This window comes from Haliotis cracherodii, unplaced genomic scaffold, assembly GCF_022045235.1.
Source record: "Haliotis cracherodii isolate W230 unplaced genomic scaffold, xgHalCrac1.p SCAF_19, whole genome shotgun sequence".
NCBI lineage: Eukaryota > Metazoa > Mollusca > Gastropoda > Lepetellida > Haliotidae > Haliotis > Haliotis cracherodii.
Genome location: NW_027266274.1, coordinates 6,664,259 through 6,686,134, shown reverse-complemented (window position 1 = coordinate 6,686,134; position 21,876 = coordinate 6,664,259). Strand labels below are relative to the sequence as shown.

Below are 21,876 nucleotides of genomic sequence, written 5' to 3'. Positions count from 1 at the left end.
GTCTGCGGCCGTAGCAAGTTTATGTTTAAACTGTCTGGTAGCTGTAGCTAGTTAATGTTTAATCTGTCTGTGACTGTGACTAATCTATGTTTAAATTGTCTGGTAGCTGTAGAAAGTTTATGTTTAAACTGTCTGTGACCGTAGCTAGTTTATGTTTGAACTTGTAGCTGTAGCTTGTTATGTACAATCTGTCTGTGACCGTAGCTAGTTTATGTTTAAACTGTCTGATAGCTGTTGCTAGTTTATGTACAATCTGTCTGAGAGCTGTTGCTAGTTTATGTTTGAACTGTCTGGTAGCTGTAGCTAGTTTGTGTTTAAACTGTCTGATAGCTGTTGCTAGTTTATGTTTGAACTGTCTGGTAGCTGTAGCTAGTTTGTGTTTAAACTGTCTGTGACTGTAGCTAGTTTGTGTTTAAATTGTCTAGTAGTTAATCTAATATATGGTCAAATGTACAAATAAATTATCATAATGCTACGCGTAAAATAGTTATGCTTTCTCAGATTTAACAAGACCAACAAATCAACGTTTTAGTTGACGGAAGTAAGTTAGACAGTCCTGATTGAATACCACGGAAGGACACTATTTTCTCAAACACAGCACATTGCCTCGGATCCACATTCTTCCAACCCCCACCTACCTTAAAAAGAACAATAACAACCAAAAACTAAAACGAAACTAAGAAGCGATTATGAGAAAGTATCATAACTTTCATTCACTTGTATTTCAGAAGGTCAATTGTGTGAATAAAACAAGTTCAAATCAAATCAAAATTAGTTTAGTTCGTACGAACTAACTGACTTAACAAGTATTTTGCATGGGTATCTACAACATTTCCACAAATCCAGGCTTCCGACAGAGGTATTCTAGCAAGGCACTTCAGCCAATCACAGACACTGACAGTGGCGGGGGTTGGTCGGACCAATCAAACACTCCGACGTAACGTCACTTAATGGCCATTCTGATTGAAGTATTCGAAGACAGATTGGTTACTTCGATGCTCAAAAAAGTGATCAATAAGCACAAGATTATTGATGTCAGACCGGGATTACGGCATAAATGATTGCTTTCAACACATAGTGAAAGAATGTTCATTGATTTAATTGTTTAAAATATCCATCCATCCAATTAAACCTCTAGTTGGGCTATTACAAAAGTTATATTCATATAATAATTCATAATAATGTACATGGAACCTTTTTCAGAAAGCATTTAATAAAATATTGATATGTAATGATATACTGATACCTAACGTCTGCCCACCGTTAAATATTACAGCACGCCAAGCATAAAGGATCCGATGGGATATCCAGCATTGTTGTCAAGCATACCATTTGTACGAACGTCTTTATCATACCAATACTCCTCCGATCTAATGATCTACTCGGGCTGACCTATGGGGACTTGTCGAATCTGGCCACAGTCTGTAATGTCCAATTAGCGTGATACTAGAACTCTGGCATTTCCTACCAGCTTACACTTCGTGTGACAACAATCGATTTATACCTGGCGTTCCTTCTGAAAATTGGGATCCAAAACGCATTTATGGTATGGCGTGGTTTGTAAATGGCAGAATGGTGCATCATGAAAGCTGATATGCTGTTACTTTGTAATTGTAGATTGTTTGTAAATAGATCTAAAGTATTGTGTTGTTTGTGATCTGAACCCATGAAATCATGCCAATCCTCTTCTGACATCCCATTGCATACTTTGATGTGATTTGCTATATTTTCATATTCAATTATAGTTTTTCCTGTTGTATCAGATGCGTCATGCTTTATTTTCATGAGGGGGCAGTGAGGTAGCCTGGGGAAGCGTTGTATCATCAAGCCGAAATCCCGGGTTTGATTTCTTACGAGGGTACAACATTACAATCTCATTGAAATGAAATTGCTGAAACATTGTTAATAGCGTCGTACATCGTGATAATTTTTCATTCACAGGATATGTTTTCGGTTTTAATTGCCAATTAAAAAAACAACATGATCATCTCAATGTATCTTTTACTTCCTTCCTCAGTAGCTTTTTATATATTATGTTTTCCAGCTTAATAATCTCTAATTTAGCAGCATGGATAAGCGTAGGAATGATCAATCCGGAATCTCATCACAATCCACTAAAATGAACATTTTCCCTCTTGAGGTCATATTTTTACCAAAATAGTCCAATGCACATCTTTCGTCTGTGAACAAAAACGAGGTCCCATAAATTCTAGGGTATTTTGAAATTTACACGATTCGGGGATTTTTTTCGTTTTTTCTTAGATGCAGAATTTAAGTCATTGAAGGAGCTTCGCCGAGAGGAGTCACCCCTATCGCTTTCGTTGTCTGACATGGAACGGCAATCATCGTAGGTGGGCACAGTGAGAAAGTTTATACTGCTAACAGTGTTCTCGTTGCTGGTGCATGTGCTACCTTCGTCATTAAGCACTGTGTTCCTACGCGCGAACTCATTGATCTCCATCTCCATGGAGGAGGAACTGACAGAGTCCTTGTCATCAGCTACTGATGCTGTGCTCATTACTAGCTTCACCAGTGTGTAGAACTTGGAGTCCTTTCGGCGTCTTGGGGCGAATCTTCCTGTAAAAAAGATACAGGCAAATTGAAACTGACGTAAGGGTAGTGTATTATGTTGATGACACCAATTTGTGTTTTACATCTATATCTAAGTTATTTAGGTAAGAATATCTGGTTTTCAGCAAGATACTATTATTTTATATTTTTTGGCAGTTTAGTTTACACTGTAAGAATTATACTGTCGGGCAAATGAAAGTGTACACTTGAAATTGACCAGAGAATTACAAACGTTAAAAAAACGTTATTGGACTGAAAGCAGTCGCCAAAACACTTTGAGGTAAAAAACACAACCACGATACCCATATCAAATGCACCATAAACGAATAACTATTTCTTGTTTTCAGGAAGCTATTTATGGATGTCAACGCCATATTAGGAGGAAGACAACATTCAATAAAGAAGTTGGCATCCATGAACTCTCTTCCTTACGTGTATCACTTCTAAATGCCTTTCAAAGACTATTTCTTGTTTGTTTCATTTTAGCCACCATCAAATATGGGTCAAAATTTTCTTTTGCCCGGCACATTATTTGTAAAAAAAGTATCGAAACAACATGGAATGAACGCCAATGCCAAACGTTTCTTAGTTGGGATGACGAATAGTTTCCAACAGCTGATGGTGGCTCGATTGCATTTTATCCAAACGGGGAACGTACGTTTTCCCTTTTTTTAATTCTTTTTACATACAACTGGGTGTACATGCATGTATTCTCTTCAAAACAAGAAACGCAATACGGATATGTTTGGCTATAAAAGCAAAATTACTGGACCAATAGGTGCAAAATGAAGAGGTTTCATGTGTTATAGAGTCAGTAACAAATTTCCCGGATCAAAATGATCCCAACAAGGACATGCAAACCATTAGTTGGGAAACACGTAGGATTCGGAAAATAACGCACCCAGTGCATTAACAAAAGGGCCATGGAGCTGCACGCACTGCCCATGCAGCAGCACTATGAACGGTATTGATGTGTATGTTTTTTGATTGCATAGCATCTGTGTCAATCGAACAGTGACAGTTCAACAACATGCCGAGACCAAGGTCGGGACGACCAAGAGTAACCATCCCCGCCCAAGATCTCTACATCCGACTGCGCCACCTACATGAAAGGACGAACACAGCCACCTCAACCGCATCCCAAATATCAGGACTGTGCAGAATCTCCAACCAGACAGTACGTTTAAGAGCAACTGGTCTATGAGCAAGACGTCCTGTTCGACAACATCGTCAACAACGACTGCATTGGTGTTGTCAACACAAAGTGTAGCCTCAACTACAATGGAGAGACGTCTGGTTCAGCGACGAATCAAGATTTATCCTCCGTCGAAGGGATGGAAGAGAACGGGTCTACAGACGTCAGGGAGAACGTTACGCCGGAAACTACGTACAGGAAGTGGACAGGTTTGGTGGGTGTAGCGTTATGATGTGGGCGGTTATCTCTCATCATGGAGGACAGGTTTGGTCCATATCCAGGGCAATCTTACGGCTCAACGATACATCAACGAAATTCTCCTACCATACGTCCAGCCAACGGCAACGGTGTATTACAGAAGGACAACGGCCGATCGTATACAGCGTTATTGATGGTAGCTGACCTTCACCTTGGACTTTTCCTATGTACCGATAACTAAGATGACAACAATCACCAAGTGTTCTCTCCACAACAGTTTAGCTCAATACCATCTACGGTTCCTCATATGAATGACTGTATTTTCGTACCTCACACAAATCTGGCTTTGCGTTTCTTTTTGTGAAGAGTATATCCTTAAGATAACAAAATGGTGTAAAAGGGCCACCTTGCGTTTTGTTTGCTCCTTCAGTTTGTTTGTTTGTTTGTTGTTTAACGTCACACTCACCAATATTTCTAGCTATATGACGTCGGTCTGTCAATAATCGATTCTGGATCAGACACTCCATTGATTGATATCATGAACATCGATCCATGCAATTGGGATACGATGACATGCATCTTCCAAGTCAGCGACCTGACCGCCCGATCCCGTTAGCCGCCTCTCACGACAAGCATGGTTTGCTGAAGACCAATTCTTACTCGGATCTTCACGGGTAGTGTATAGGAGTAGGGGGTATTATTTTATCATCATTATTACAGATCATATTAACATATTGGACATTAAACCCAATTACTTCCGTACGCTTAATTCGAAAATAATACTCAGACATGAAAGTTATAGCCAACATTTGATTCTTTTTACATATAACTTACATTTTTAAACACAGGAATCATTATTATATTTGACAAGCGTAATAATATGTTTGTACAACTGCATAACTCTAAAAGACATTCATTTTGCAAGAAAATGTTATTTCTTATAAGGAAAGGTACTATGACAAATATCAATATTAAAAATGGAGATCATTTGTTAAAACTAAATAGTAATTTACATGTACAATTGCAAATACATGTATATTGTATTATACACACTGACAAATCATATTGGTTACTTTGCTGCTGACGAAGATGGATAGACAGACAAATGAAGAGTTACAGACTTGTGCATGATTGAAAATGTTGATGAGTTGGCGGTGTAGAATATTCAGACTTATAAAGGGCATCCATGTGAGAGTGTCAATGGTAGGGGTATTGCGCCGCTTTGAACAGAATTTCAGTCACTTTGGTGAAACCAGCACTGGTATAGTGCTGCCAAACCGAGGATGACATAATCATGAGGGCAATTCTTGGATTCGAACCCCAATCATGAGCATTGTTTGTTTTGTTTGTCTGTTGTTTAAGGTCGCACCCAGCAATATTCCAGCTATATCACGGCAGTCTGTAAATAATCGAGTCTGGACAAGACAATCCAGTGATTGACATCGTGAACATCGATCTACACAGTTGGGATACGATGACATGTATCAGCGAGCCTGATCACCCGATCCCGTTAGTCGCCTCTTTTACGGCAAGCATGGGTTGCTGAAGACATATTCTCTAGCCGGGTACATTCGTATGAAGACACAAGACAAGTATAAGTATTTGTTTAACAGTGACCATGCAACAGTAGCCCTACATGTTTCCAATATATTGGTTACATCTGTGACATTCTTCAAGAAATTGTTGCAAGGAACTATAATCGGAAAGAAAAAATGAAAAGAAACCTGAAGTTATTGAATTCGGATTAAATGTTTCATAACTCTCATAGTCCTTGCATTTGAATTAGTAGAAATCATTGATAAACAGATTTGAAACTCAGTTATAACAGTGTATTTAAACAAAAAGCATATACTGCAAACTAGATTGAGATTATAATAGTGAAGTGAAACGTGCACGTGTTTTCAATAACGATGACGTCATAATAGGCTAAGCTGACGTCATAAGATGCGTGCGTCACTCACTTCAACAGCCTACTCGCTGTCCACACAAACTGGTAGTCTGCGCATGAGACGGCTGTTAGGGAAAACCAACAAACAATACATCAAATGTTACATAGCAACGGCGGTGAAACGCACGTGGTGGCTGATATAAAAGTAGGATCGTGTTGCGCAATTGGGAGCAAAATATATCAGCTATTGAACTGTTTACATATGGAAGTTTGGTACTCTATCATGGCTGGAGGATCTGTTTATATATCAGGGCGAAAGTGTTAGAGCTAAATCATATACATGTACTGGAAGCTAAAAAATACTTAGGTAAACCTGCATATGTCCAAAGGAAAACATCAGTTATGCCAGATCTTACAGTGATATGGTTGTTGATCGATCACGTTACTTTCCTACAGGGAGCAGAGAAGTATGGCATGGGATGTTAAGGGTCCTGTGTTATTTGCTCCATGACGTCTTCGTGTTAAGCCTGGTGGATTGTGCACCAGCTCTGTTTGCTTAATACAGGCTATAGACGGAGAGTGATAGATTGGGTGAGCCACAAAAAAAATAAATTACTTTTCGCTTAAAAGGGAGACGCATGTTCCGAAAAGAAAATTCCGTTTGATTTTTTTCGTCCGATTGTCAGTTCGTTTATGTTAACAAGCTATACTTATGGTGCCAGAGCATGTATTCCAAACTATCCCCTTAGAATACAGGGTAAAAATGACTCATATGTTTCTCCCTCTTGTGTACTGAAGATATTATGGATACAATCGTAGCTATAATACATGTTTATTTATGACTTACTATACATCTCTGGCTTGGCTGAGGGGCGGTCGGGTAGCCTAGTGGTTAAAGCGTTCGCTCGTCACGCCGAAGACCCGGGTTCGATTCCCGACATGGGCACAATGTGCGAAGCCCATTTCTGGTGTCCCCCGCCGTGATATTGCGGGAATATTGCTAAAAGCGGCGTAAAACCATACTCACTCACTCACTGGCTTGGCTGAGTGGCCAGCTTGAAGCAAATAAGTTACCAGTGTGATTAATGCGTTAAGACAAAACAGCCTTGAGGTATGCCATGGTACCAACGGATATACTAATGTCACTGACAAGTCTGAACATTTAAATGCATTAACACAAGGAGCAACCTCCCTCTGTTTAAGGTAATTCCATTCGAGTGCTTTAGAACGCCTGGGCATGAGAATTATTAGGACAGAAACATCAGCTCCAATACCTAAATGCTTTTAAAGCCCAATAAATGTGCAACACAGGTGTTTTATGAGCGTTCCTTGGTGCTTTAAAAGCCTAATCGACTTAAATAACCTGATGTGTGGTTACGTAATAAGTGAAATGTGAAGATACCGCTAAATTGAATTGGCGTTGCCGCTACTCATAGGATCGATAAACCGGTTTTGTAGGTATCTTCTGCACATTTAACAAATCAATTGTATCCAAAGTGACTGTTCTTCCTTACGAGGTCACGTAAGTTTCAAACTGATGACGTCGCTCCCATTATCCCGAAATGAAAAAAAAACCCCGGAAACTTTGAAATAAAGGGAGCTTCAAATGTAAAATCGTATTAGGAAGTTTGGAAGAAGGATTTCTGATGAGGAAAGTGCGGCAGCCTGGCATTAATGAGAGGTGGTACGGAAGATGTACAACTTCCATCAAACTGCATTACACAAGGATGTTTCAGGATGAAATACAACCACTACAAATTAGAAAGGTATGTTAAGCTGTTCTAAAAAGGTCTTACAAAGTCTCTCATCATCGTACGAGTCTTTTAAAAAACAATTTAAAGGTAATCTGTAGTCATTGGTTCTGTCCGGCATATCGTCCGGTTTTTATCCTCGACCACGATTTTCCGGATTTTAACTGCAGAGTTATCTTTTCCTGCCTACATTTTTCATCCATTGTTGCTAACTTTGAACAAATGTTTTGCCTGACGTTTAAAAATAAAAAAAAGACATTGTGACCTTGTCATTTTGAACCAAGCTCTGATGAGAAACATTGGACATGTAACAAATGCACATATGTGGAATATTCCATCGTAACAGTACATATAGTTTTAACTTACCCAAGAGGTTATCAAGCTTCCATTCCTCCAATCCTTCTTTCACACAAAAACTCCGAACATCTTGAAGCAGACCCTGTTTAGAGCAAGACAGAATGAGGTTATAAACCGAGGTAATGAATGTTTCTATGCAATCACGCGAAAAACGAGGGCATCTTAAACTGAATCGAGTTAAACAACCGGACTGTTGTAATACTACGTTCTTTTGTAACCAGGAACTTTTTTCATACTGACAGAAATTAAGGCAGATCCGATACAGCAACATGACATTTCCTTAACCTTTTTTTTACATCAAAACAGCAAAAGAAAAAATATTTTGAAAGGGTTGAAAGGAAAGCACAGTGACACAATCCAGAACCCAAGTTATCAGTACAAACATACGACAGACATCCTTCTAATTGACCTACAATGACGCGTGCTTTATTATTTATTATGTTTCTCAAGTGTCAGTATCGAGACGAAAATAATGCCTTTATGCCAATTCTTAAAACCAAAGTCCATGGTAGTAATGTCTTCTGTTAATTCCGTGGCATAACGTCCAGATGATTTGTGTAGAAATGTAAACAGTTCCGTGAGCCTCACGAAACATGACACCAACCTTGAGCTCGTCAACCTCGTTCCGGAGATTCTCGACAGTCTTGTCCAATTTTTTCTTCCGACTGTATAGCAGCCGTAATTTGACGTGCTCATGGTCGATCACAGCTACCAGCAGGCCTGGTAATACATGATTGAATACATACATACTCATAACTCAATAACTCAACAATAGCTAGCTAGGGATATACAACCTCATCACGCCACAACCATCCTTATATTTGGAAAGAATGACTTTCCGAATGTCGATTAACACCAGTGACAAATAGCAGGGCAAACAACAAATGTCATTTACTTGAAAAAAATGAATAATTACTTTGGTTCTGAAAGACGGTATTTTTTCCAAAAAATAATATCCTTATTATTGAAACCATACATTCACAACGCCCACATACACAATACTGTTATGGATCGCCATCGTAATTGCATAAGGACTCATTTTCAGTACGAGCATCGGGTCTGGGAATAATAGCGACAAAATCCTTTCCATATTCATAAGACATATCTGCCGAGAGCAAAGTCGAGTGTACGATTCCGACTATAGCATGAGCATGTGATTATGAATCCTTATCAAATAGTGATGATTTTTGGCGCATCTTGCCCCACCCGTGTCACCCGTTACAAACACATGCAAAGGTAAGTCAATTGTTCATCTGAAATCACTCATTGTTTGTCAGTTGGTGATTGTAGGTGAATACGTCGACATAATCTTCCTCATCCCTAGGTTCAGCATCCCTCAGATGATAATCTGGTCGCGAAACACATCATTAAGCATTGCGGAGACCTCAGCTTGTTTGAAGATTTATTCTCCCATCAGATACTCCCAACTTGGTGTTATTTGTCGATAGGATGTGATATGTTCATAATATAAAACCGTAAACCTTCTTTTGTTTGTCATATGTCTCTACGTTCCCTTCCTAAGCATTCGTGTATGAAAGGGGCAATCCTCCATATGTATGTTTGTTCATCGATATATATACGTATAGCGGCAAAAAACAAACAAACTAATCTTTACATGCTTGGCCACCCTCGAGCTGAAGCATACTACAGATCAAAGGAAAGTATATAGTGTTAGATTGAATTATGAAAAAGGTGTTTTATGACAGCACTAGATGAAAATGAATAGAGAGTATACAATCTCAAAACATCACTGTCCATAAAAACATGCGAAACAAATGCCACATGACTTCAGCGATACTACCATGCTGAGCACATGAGGGACAAGTCACCAATCGGTAGACCATGTGTGACCACCCAACAGGAGGCTACCATCTGCGGTGACGTCATGGACGTTGTCAAGACTTTTTCGTATGCTGCAGGAATTTGGACCTACAGAACCCACCGCAGACTGGCCTTGATCACATGACCCGTCATCATCGGCGAAAAAGACGCCAGTGGTCTCGAACTGTTCGATGAAATTGGTCAAAGGGTACTGGTCAGCTACGAGAGCAGGTTTAACGTGTTCCATCCTGATTATCGCACGAGGGTGTATCCATGATTGGATTTTGGATGCATCCAAGGACATACATTTATGAACGCCCAACGTCAAAGGGTATTGGTCAGTGACGAGAGCAGATTTAACGTGTTCCACTCTGATGATCGGATGCGCGGGTAACGACGATTGGCTTTTGGATGCATCCGATGATGCCAACCTTTTTGAGGCGGGGGCATCTTGGTGTGAGGCCTGATTTGTGGTGTCAGGAAGGCACGTCATCCGAGGACATACATTGTGAACACCCAACGTTACAGAGATGCCATTCCGCAGCCTTTCACAGAAGACAGCCCCAAGGGATACTGCTCCAACAGGACAATGCAAGGCATCACGCTGCTAACATACTCCTTGGCCGTCTTGCTCACCCAACTTCTCACTGATAGAACATTTTTGGGAACATCTTACGCAGTAGATAATACAACGTCCAAGCTTGTGAACAAAGTACAGCAGCAGGAACGTGTGTTATTGGAGGAGCGGGGTCGCATACCCAATAAAGGTCACACAAGACATCGAATCCATTACTTGAGGTGCTATGGAAGTGTTCAGAAGCTTTCATCTATTTTTGTGTGAAAAGTGACAGTTATGCCCCCAGATGTGTTTCATTGCTTTTTTAGCTTCATCCAAAGTGCCACGAATTTGTTGTTTTTGACTTGTTGTACCATTTATGACTGAACAACAAAATATTTTTAAATGAATTGTATACATTTTCTTTTCTTTTTATAAACAGTTCAAGTCGATGTATACTGTCTATTTATCAGAAGTATTTTTTTTAATGATTGCTTGGAATAAAGCTAACCCTTCCCGCGTGACTGAACGTTTTACAATAAGCCAATTCCGATCCATAACATAAAGAGTCTTAACACACTTTTAATGGCCTAAGGTCTACTTCAATCACAACTGTGACAGCTGATAACCCAAAACCTGAATTCTACAACTTTCATTTTCAGAATGGGCGTCACGTAACTAAAATTATTGCTACACATACGCGAACAAGACACGAATCCAATTCTCTCAATATTTCAAGTCTGATAGTTCTGGGTTAAACTGCAATTAACTTACATAAAAGTGACATAGCTGATCATGTCTTCCCGACAAATAAGTTGGAAAAATACATTTGTTTTGAGCATGACAAGCACTGAACCAATTGAACCAGACAAATCAATATCACGCGAGGCAATAATCTGAAAAGTTATGGTCAAAACGACCCCCAGTGTCTGAAAGACGATTACTATGGCAATGCTGCATTCATTGAAACTTCATTCAAAATGTACCGAACAAGTCAATTATGATCAATTATCATAATGTCAAATTATTACAGTTTATCCTTAAATAATTTATCTTTTACTACATCCATAATCTGCATATGTACATGTGGGATACAGCGTATTTGTATTAAAATGGCATCTGCAAGAAAGTATAAAATAATGTATCTTTACTACATCCATAATCTGCATATGTACATGTGGTATACAGCGTATTGGTGTTAAAATGGCATCTGCAAGAAAGTATAAAATAATGTATCTTTACTACATCCATAATCTGCATATGTACATGTGGGATATAGCGTATTGGTGTTAAAATGGCATCTGCAAGAAAGTATAAAATAATGTATCTTTACTACATCCATAATCTGCGTATGTACATGTGGTATACAGCGTATTGGTGTTAAAATGGCATCTGCAAGAAAGTATAAAATAATGTATCTTTACTACATCCATAATCTGCATATGTACATGTGGGATATAGCGTATTGGTGTTAAAATGGCATCTGCAAGAAAGTATGAAATAATGTATCTTTACTACATCCATAATCTGCATATGTACATGTGGGATATAGCGTATTGGTGTTAAAATGGCATCTGCAAGAAAGTATGAAATAATGAATCTTTACTACATCCATAATCTGCATATGTACATGTGGGATATAGCGTATTGGTGTTAAAATGGCATCTGCAAGAAAGTATGAAATAATGTATCTTTACTACATCCATAATCTGCGTATGTACATGTGGTATACAGCGTATTGGTGTTAAAATGGCATCTGCAAGAAAGTATAAAATAATGTATCTTTACTACATCCATAATCTGCGTATGTACATGTGGGATATAGCGTATTAGTGTTAAAATGGCATCTGCAAGAAAGTATGAAATAATGTATCTTTACTACATCCATAATCTGCATATGTACATGTGGTATACAGCGTATTGGTGTTAAAATGGCATCTGCAAGAAAGTATAAAATAATGTATCTTTACTACATCCATAATCTGCGTATGTACATGTGGTATACAGCGTATTGGTGTTAAAATGGCATCTGCAAGAAAGTATAAAATAATGTTCCCCCAAGCCAGATTCTCCTACAACGACAATATGCCGGTTCAGATGGAGTATTTTATCGTCGGGAATGCGCGAAAGTGTATGGGCGTGGTCATTTTCGGATGGGTAAAGGGGTTGGAGGTGTCTTTAGAAACATAATATTTTGACGTTATTTCATGGTCGGTAGCAACGTTTTAAGAACAAAGGGTATTATAGTAAAAGGGTTATGTGCCAATGTTATTTACCAAAAGGTACATGTTGTGTTCAGTGTTTTTTTTATATTTACCTTGGGAATCTCATATTCGCATGTCAGTGTCAATTATGGGTTAAGAAGAGATGGGTTTTGAAGTCCACATCCCAACATCAGGACACTTCACCAGATATAAACAACGTATCGCAGTTGTCTGCACAGACGGCCAGATGGAAAACTACCCGGAAGTAGCTACATCTAAGAGTTTTAACATACTTTGTCCATCTGTTCTCTGAGCATCAGACATCCCAAACATAATGACGCAAAGATGTATCATGTCATCTGAAAAATCACCATTTCATTTCCAGACCAAACAAATGGGTTCAAGTCTCCCCATCAATAAAACCCCTTTCCCCGAGGAAGTCTCGTCCCGAGTCCTTCATACATGACTGGTCGGAGAGGACGCCAGCAGTCAGAAGTGTCTTCCAGCTTATGTCAGGCCAAATGGCGTTTGACTGCCTCTTCTCTTGGGAGAGTCTACAGAAGTCAACCGAGTGGAAACACTGGCTAATTGGGGACTAGCCACCAGTGTGTCATCCCAGGGTATGGATGAAGTTTCGTTTGATGTGCAGGCAAATGGGACAAACCAACACTCCTACTCGCTGCGGACTCTCGCTGATTGGGTTTGTACAACACTCCCTGTTGCTTAAAAATATATACGTCTAAACCGGGTTTGTTAAGCATGGGGTAAACATGAAAAATCACTTATTGGATTGGCAGTTCTAACTTAGTTTCGTCACCAGATATTCATCTGGGTGATGTTAATCGTGGGAAGGAGGAAGATTACGTCATCGTATAGCACTATATGACAAGAGAACATAGTTCCTGAGGAGAGATTTATGGATCCGCTGCTCTAACCGAGGAAAACAGGACTCCTTATGCAATTAAAAGACATCATTGTGCGGACGTTGTGTATGTATGGCAGCGATGATAGGGATGTAATGTTGTTTATGTAATATACCGCCATGCGGTACTGCAGTGGCTGTTCGTAGGACTTAAGCTAATGACATTGCATCTTTGAGAACCATTCATAAGTGTGGGTATATAGATTCCCGAAAAGAGATTTCAACAGTTCAGTCTGTATATCGATGTAAAATGTTACGCTAGATGTATATGGAACTGCAACTCCACTACTATGGAATAATAATAATAATGATAATAATAATAACAACAATAATAATAATAATGATAATAATAACGAAAAATGTGTATACTGAAACTAAAAGCCACCACCATTTCGAAGAAAAACATTTTAAGCGGCTTAGGTTTACTTCAAACTGAAGTCACCAAATGGACGCGACAAAAGCCCAAACCTACACGTGAGAATCTGCTTCCGTTTGTTCAATGTATCCTGCTTCATTCAATACTGCATAAACGTATGTTAAAGCAACAGACAAAGCATCTTCATGTGCGTATCATTAAACATCACACTACAAGTCACAAATATCGTGCATCAACTTTGTGTACTAAGATTCAGCGAGATGGCTCTATGTGAAAGTTGATTATTTCGTGATAAAGCTGAAAATACCAATTTTGTGCGCAGGATAGAAATAATTTGAAATAATAACGACTACACGGTGTCCTCATTCGAAAACTATTTGCAAAGTTCCACTACAGCAATATAATGCCTGGCGAAACGCGTGATATAATTAACCCTCCTACCCCTGAGAGAAAATGTTTCAAGCGCCAAATCAGACGGCGAAGGCCATCTCGTTCTGACCGAGAACTCCGGCATCTACAGTTCTCGTGGTAATGGCCAGTCTCATTTGCCACAGGCCGCATAAACTCACTCGAAGACAGTGATGCGATTCCTCAAGTCAAAATCGATATATCTGATGACATTTACTTTCCCCCGACATGATTGTCCGTGTTGAGTTAAAAATAAATCCGTGCTTTTTTCCCAAGGTTCTTTATTGCCATGAGGTGGCTAAAGGGTCGGATGACGAAGTAAATGTAGGCTTGGTCTCCAAGGAAAGTTTTCCTGTTGCAATGTGGGTTGGAAACCGGTTTCTAATCGACCTTACCGACTCGATTTCTTAATATGCAATAAATTTGGCAGTTCTGTACAGGAATGTATCGAATCCTGATCACGGTTCCTGTGTTAGGAAATGGTAATTTATTACAGTGGTGGGAGGAGTAACGTGATGAAATTGGGGGATTATAAAAATATCACCGCCAACATTTATCACAACAATACAGGGCATGATAAAGCGTCGAATACATTTTTAATATAAATTCGATAATTACTTAGGGTCTGATAGTTTATTAAAGGGAGAGGATGATTCAGAATCAGGAAGAAGAGGAAGAATAAGTGTTACATATAAAATGGGGATGTAGGGTTGGGGGAGGCAAAATGTGACATAGTCCTGACCATCATTCCTCCACCTCCACCTATAATAAATGACCAGTCCCTAAGCCAGATGACCCTCCTATTCGTTCCAACAAAGCGTTATGGCAGTGGTCAAGGGAGGTAACTTACTATTTACGACACGTATAACTCTCCAGGGAAGGAGGAAGGCGAGTATAAATATGGAGTCATCGATAGCGAAGTCTGCAAGCCCCTTGAGGAACACCAGATCGACAATGAAGGACGCAAGGATGATGAGTGCATCGAACACCTGCAAAGACATTGAATAATAATTACCGTTTCATTTTATTAGTGTTATTGTTCTGGTGCAACTATGCATACGGGTGACGCGGGTGGCCCAGTCGTCACAAGAACTGTAATAAGCTGTACAGACTTTTGTTCCTTAGTCTTGCATCTCTTCGGGCTTTCCACCTCATTAAGCTGACCTGCCGTGATTAAACTGAAATACTGTTCAAAGCGGTAATAAACAAACTCCCGCACATTCAGCTACTGATATACTTGGCTTTGTGCACTTTCATTTGTTCTTTATATGAAAGGACTAAGTCAGTCCAGTCTGTCTTGGTAAGACATTCAAAACACACTTTGTCTGCTGCCTCAAATGATGTAAAATGTCATCACACCTAACAGAAGAGAGACCTAGAGAGAGAGACACAGAAAGAGAGCGATTGGTCTTTGGATTTTTAGTGTTTAGGTAACAGTTTTCCATGACCCTTTCACCACCCCTCCTCCGCCCTTATGATACATGACTAGTCCTTAAAAAAACTTTTTATTTGAAAAATAGTACCCTGTTTTTTTCATGCCTCCCTCCCCTATTTGGTGTGATAAGTATTGGCGACCCCTTCTTTCGCTGTTATTTCATCATTGCCCCCACCCCACCCCATAATCTCTAATAGAGTAAACTCGCTTGTCTCGAAGAACTGATAACTCGAAAATAAATGCGTTGCTCACGCAAACAAAGAGTAAACAAGCCTTCAATGTTCAAGGCCATTCTAATTATTGGTTTGGTTTCACACCGCTTCTAGCCGTATTCCAGTTATGACCCGGCGTGTTTATTTGATGTGGGAGGAAAGCCAGCGGTGTTGCCATTTTTAGACATTTACCACTTCGGTAAAACCGAACTGGAACTGACAAACCTGGAAACATTAGCGGGGCGAACCGGGATTCGAACTCACGATCATAGGTTTCTGGCGTGCCCAAGTGACGCATCTCTACACAAGGAATTGCGTGCCTTAGGCGACTCGTCCACCCGTGCCCCCATGACGAGGAGGACACGTGTACCGCAATGTATTTGAATACGCCATGGTCTCCCTCCAGTCCGTGGTGGTTTCCTGATAACCGGCGGCTACGCGGGCACTTCTGAGCGTCTCTGATATGTCACCTTGAAGCTGTCGAAAATCTGCTACATTTTGTGGTATTCCACGTCAGAAATCAATTCGTAATTTGCCAATTATCACCAGCGTCAAGGAGGCTTCTAATAACTTTGACCTTTAACAGATATTGATTTTATATCTTGAAACAAAATCTTCCAAGAATCTACCTCCAGTCGACCTGTCTCATTATCAGGTTAAATGTGAAACTTAACATTCCGTCTCTCTTTGAAAATGTAAACTCACAGGACAGTAACACTGAGAAACAACTTTGAAATGATAGCTGTGGTTGAAATAATTGTTTGATGCTGTTAACAAGAGTCTGAATTGACCAAACGTTACGACATGAAAAAAACCCGGATTTTAGAAAAGTAATGTTATGATAGTAATAAAAGTAGGATCAATAATATGATCAAACATATTACTGACTCAAGACCCGTGACGATCCGGGCTGGTATAGGTCTTCAGCAACCCATGCTTGCCGTAAATGGCGACTACGCCTGTCGTAAGAGGCGGCTAACGGGATCGGGTGGTCAAGCACGCTGTATTGGTTGATGCACGTCATTATATCCAAGTTGCGTAGAACGATGTTTAATTAAGTCAATCACTGGATGGTCTGGTCCAAACTCGATTAATTACAGACCAACGTCATAAAGCTGTAATATTGCTAAGAGCGACGTTAAGCAACTTACGGCGACTAACGGGATCGGGTGGTCAGGCACGCTGACTTGGTTGATGCATGTCATCGTATCCCAACTGCGTGGATCGATGCTCATGATGTCAATCACTTGATTGTCTGGTGCAACTCGGCGTTAAACAAACAAACAAACAAACACAAAAATATAGACCCAAACAAGGGACAATGTAAACTTTTTCAGCAACAGATAACGTAAGTACAATGTATTACATAATCGCTACGCCCTCGTTCAGCTGTTGCTGATATTTTGGGATGTGATAGCCTACTGGTTTCAGCGTTCGTTCGACACGCATAAGATCCTGTTACGATTCCCAACTTGAGAACAGTATGTGAAGGTGTAAAGCCGATATCGTGATATTGCTGTGGGATGCTGCGTTACGGAGCTTAACATCCCACTCATTCATTCACTCACCACTGTGGCAAACACTTGTCTTAAATATCCATACAATATCCAATATGGCCGCCATCATGGGAATTCCTCCTGGTGCAATGGCTTGTTTTCAAACCCTATTATTTACAGACCAACGTCATAAAGCTGTAATATTGCTGTAGGCACCGAGAGTTGAATGTTCTCGAAAGATGTTCCCTCAAACCTACACAAACGTGACACTTCGCTTTCCATTTTTCTTACATAATTTCTTATATTTGTTTTCGTCTACAGAGACTCGTCAAATGTATGGAGACTGATCAGTTGGAGAATACTTTCATGTTTTCACGTCTGGAAACCAATTATGCCGTTACAATCCCTTTGTTTTATTAGCAAGAAACGGATTCAACACAACGTACACTTGGTATCCAATAATTGCACACTTAAGCCCAAGTGGCAAATCAGTATCAGGTATATAAATTCACGTCTTCATCAGAATCAATAGGATCGTAAGCCACGTATGTGGTAATCCTATGGAACATATTGGCACGATGCGGATCTACTGTTCGTTAACTGTGACAATGGATTTCACCTAATTGCACCCAAACCATTGTGTGATGGTTTCAATTCTCCTCAGCTTAAGTGCAAATCACTGTGCCAGTTTCAACAGGATCCCGTCAAATCTCCATAATGACCCTGATATCTTCTAGCAGCCACGTTTGGACTGTTTGAGTTTCTTCAGCCATGACCTTGGCGTCTGGGCGAGAAAACTTCCATTGGACTTATGTTGGCTTTGAACGTGTACTGGTCGGTCTGTATAACTAGATTTTCACATAACGAGAGAATGAACGCTTTTAACGCTATAACGGCAATATAACATCGCTTTTGGGGTCAGATCTACGTACACGTAAACGAGGTAATCTTTTAATTGACAGTAATTATTATGAGTTTACAACCGGCAAAACTTTTTCCATTATCACAATCAGAGTCCATTGTTGGAACCCGACTATATCATTGCATTTGTTTATGAATCACTATCAAATAGTTATGATACCTGGTGTTCGCTAAATGACAAGTCAGTTGTTGAACATATTGTACAAGTCAAAACAGAGAATTGCATTTGACCTTTTTGGTCACTGATGCTTCAAATTTTGAAAGGCCTTGCTGTAACGTGATCAACCAACTTTTGAGCAAGAGTCGTATGAATCTGTACGCATGGATCTGAATATGAAACAATGAGACTGTTTCACTAGTTTTAATTTTTCTAGCTTTGGGTAAATCAGTGAACGGGAATAGGATTTTTGTCAATTATTAACGATATGAGATGACGATATACCTTAAATTTAATTTAAACTTTATGGCCAAATTCCCGTTTTCTCAATGTTGGCAAACGTAATTGGTGTCCCTGGGATGTCTCATTCTTGCCATAATATCCTGTCTTATGTATATAGCATTACGTTGCAAATATTCCTTTCAGCTCTTTCGTTATAGTTTGTTTGATGCTGATTGAAATATATCGAATGTAAATTCAGTCACTTTTTCCTCAAAAACAGCAAAGGGGGCTTTTATTACGTTTTCAGAACACGAGAGTGGCTTAGCTAAATAAATGTTTCTAAATGGGATAACAAATCCCCTTGTACGAACACGCTTCTCATGAACTAGCGGATATAACGAACTTCTTATTGGACCCGTCCATTTGCTATATACATGCTAATAACGAACTACGGTTATAATGACCTAAAATTATTGGACCCTTTGAGTTCGTTATAACCGTTGTTTACTGTAGTTATTTGTCTCTTTATCTTATGCGTTTATTGCCTTGAAGTCAGGTGGCCAGCGTCTCCTGGACGCCGCAAATTGCCCCTTTGGTTTAACCGAGTTGTATGATCGTGGGTTCAACTCTCAGATTCGCACTGTTTGTGGTTTATCAGCAACATAAGCATGCTCGTGGGTTTTTTACCATAGAGAGATTGGTTTAAGATCTGGGCGATTTCCTCATTGAAGGGACATAATATTGCATGATATGTGTGTTAGTTTATTTGTTGCTTAACGTCGCTCTTAGCAATATTACAGCGAAATGACGTTGGTCTGTAAATAATCGAGTTTGGACCAGACAATCCAGTGATCGACATTATTAAGCATCGATCTACGCAACTTGGATATGATGACATGCATCAACTAAGTCAGAGAGCCTGACAACCCGATCCCGTTAGTCGTCTCTTACGACAAGCATGGGTTCTTTAAGACCGCTTCCAACCCGATTCTCAAAATGTTGCGATATAACTGAAATATTGTTGAAAGCTTTAATTTTAAGCTCTCTCGTTCACGTTCTGTGTTTTATCTAAACTGAGGAGGAAAAGGAAGTATACCGAGTTTTTTTTTATATTAATGAAATTAAAAAAAAATGTTGTTAAATGTATATTATGATTATTTAACCATCACTCATTCCTGCAACAGTAAATTAACAGTAATCTGTGGCTGGGTAACTTGGTGTAAAAATAAAATGTTTCAATGAACACTCGGGTAAGATATGAATCTGCAACCACAAGACCCCCACGCTGTTTCAAATGTAAATCTGTGCCGAAAAGAGCAGCTTTATTCATTCATTCATTCATTTATTATCTACAGATTAAGTATAGATCGGCGTTATTAAGAAGGTATAAATATCTTCTATGAATGCTTTATTATTATTATTATTATTATTATTATTATTATTATTATTATTTACAGATTAATTGCAGCAAATAGGGTTTTGGTGATCCTGGCACAGTCAGGTTAGGCTCATCATCAGCTCAGGGCCCTTGCCCCCTCTACACGCAGCCTAGACAGCGAATGGGACTTCTCCCAGGAAGCGCTGCCTACTCAAACCCACCCAGAACATTTAAGAATGTGAAGACTCCCCAACACTGCAGCCTTCTGCATTACCCAGATTGTCAGAAGGGCTGTATTCCTGCTTGCAAACCCGGGTACTCTCCCAATGTCAGTCAACAGATTGGGAGATACCAAACCTAAGGCACCGAGAACAATGGGGAGTCGGACAACATGGTACTTTGGATGCAAGCGTGACATTTCGAATGCGAGGTCTGCATATTTGCCATGTTTTTCCTTAATCTTGTCAATCACATTACTGTCAGAAGGGACAGAAAATTCAATGATATAAATGATTTCATTGGATTTATCAAAAAGGACAAGATCAGGTTTGTTGGCCTGGATACTGCAAAAGGGCCTATTCCAAAGAATTTTGTATTTATCATTTTCCATGACGCCCTCTACATATTCTGGGTATTTTATTATTATTATTATTATTATTATTATTATTATTATTATTCCTGAACACAGGTGTTCATTCCATGCATGCAACCTTCCTTCTCGCGCAGTCAGTTGCAGGAATTGCTACCATGCCACTGAGACAAGGCAATGACTGATATATAGGACATGACAGAATGCATTCACGGTGAACTAATCTCAGTATAGATTAGTGTTAGTAAGGGAACGTTTTATATCGCTCTGTCAGCGATATCGAATAAGGTATAAATATTTTCTTTGAAGTGACAATTCAAAGGCTTTATTCAAAGAATGGAACTCGTGATACATCGGTCCACGCGCGTTATTGATTGTACAAGTTTCCATAGCTTTAATTATTACAGAGTTCCAGCGTAATTGGTCGCCTGTATCAAGTTGACGGAACTAATATGATGGGTTCCAATCTGCATAACGGATCGCTTGTCTCGGAAGGCAAAAACATATTCATTCAAGAAATAAACGAGTGGGAGTTGTTTATCGTACAATAAAACACTGCAGAGAGAATAAACCATGAATGGTTTATTCTCCCTGCAGTGTTTTATTGTATGATAAACAACGACCACGAGTCGTTTATGTCTTATATGAGATGTCAACATTACGTACAGCCTTTGACAGAATGTAAGTAAAAGGTACATATAGTAAACTACGGTTACAACGAATTCAAAGGGACTACTAATTTTAGTTCGTTATAACCGTAGTTCGTTATAAGCATATATACAGCATAACTACAGCATATAGACGGGAGTAAAAAGTTAGTTCGTTATATCCGTTAGTTCGTTATAAGCGTGTTCGTTATAACCGTAGTTAACTATACTTTAAATATATTTACCCGTATTTAAATAATGATGATTCTCTGAATAGAATCCGTCGGACAAGTCCATTTAATCAACAGGGGGTTTCATTTGGTCTTTCCCGCATTTTCTCACAATTTTCACGTCGGTTAAATATCTGTACTTTTTTTCCCAACACCGATTGTCATACCTCTCCCAATTTTGGAAGAGATCGTTTGGCCATTGCGTATATCTATGTTGCCGAGCTACAGCTACGAGGAACTCACTGGCACTTCCCTCTCAAAAATAGCGTCGTCCAATATGCGATGTCATCAAGTTGTTCGAATCTCCAGAAATGGCGTCATGAAAGAACAATATTTTATCAT

The 21,876-nt window shown here is 39.4% G+C and overlaps 1 protein-coding gene across 1 annotated transcript in view; it reads right to left on the bottom strand.

Annotated features, from left to right (window-relative positions):
• Nucleotides 1–305: 305 nt before the first annotated feature.
• The window catches only part of LOC139467064 (uncharacterized), a 146,014-nt gene continuing 124,443 nt past the window's right edge, over nucleotides 306–21,876 (bottom strand). The window contains exons 5-8 of the mRNA XM_071248782.1: nucleotides 15,098–15,236; nucleotides 8,565–8,680; nucleotides 7,970–8,042; nucleotides 306–2,577 (exon numbers count right to left, since the gene is read on the bottom strand). Of these exons, the coding sequence (XP_071104883.1) occupies nucleotides 2,210–2,577; nucleotides 7,970–8,042; nucleotides 8,565–8,680; nucleotides 15,098–15,236 (696 nt within the window). The 3' untranslated portion in view covers nucleotides 306–2,209. The remainder of the gene's footprint in view (nucleotides 2,578–7,969; nucleotides 8,043–8,564; nucleotides 8,681–15,097; nucleotides 15,237–21,876) is intronic.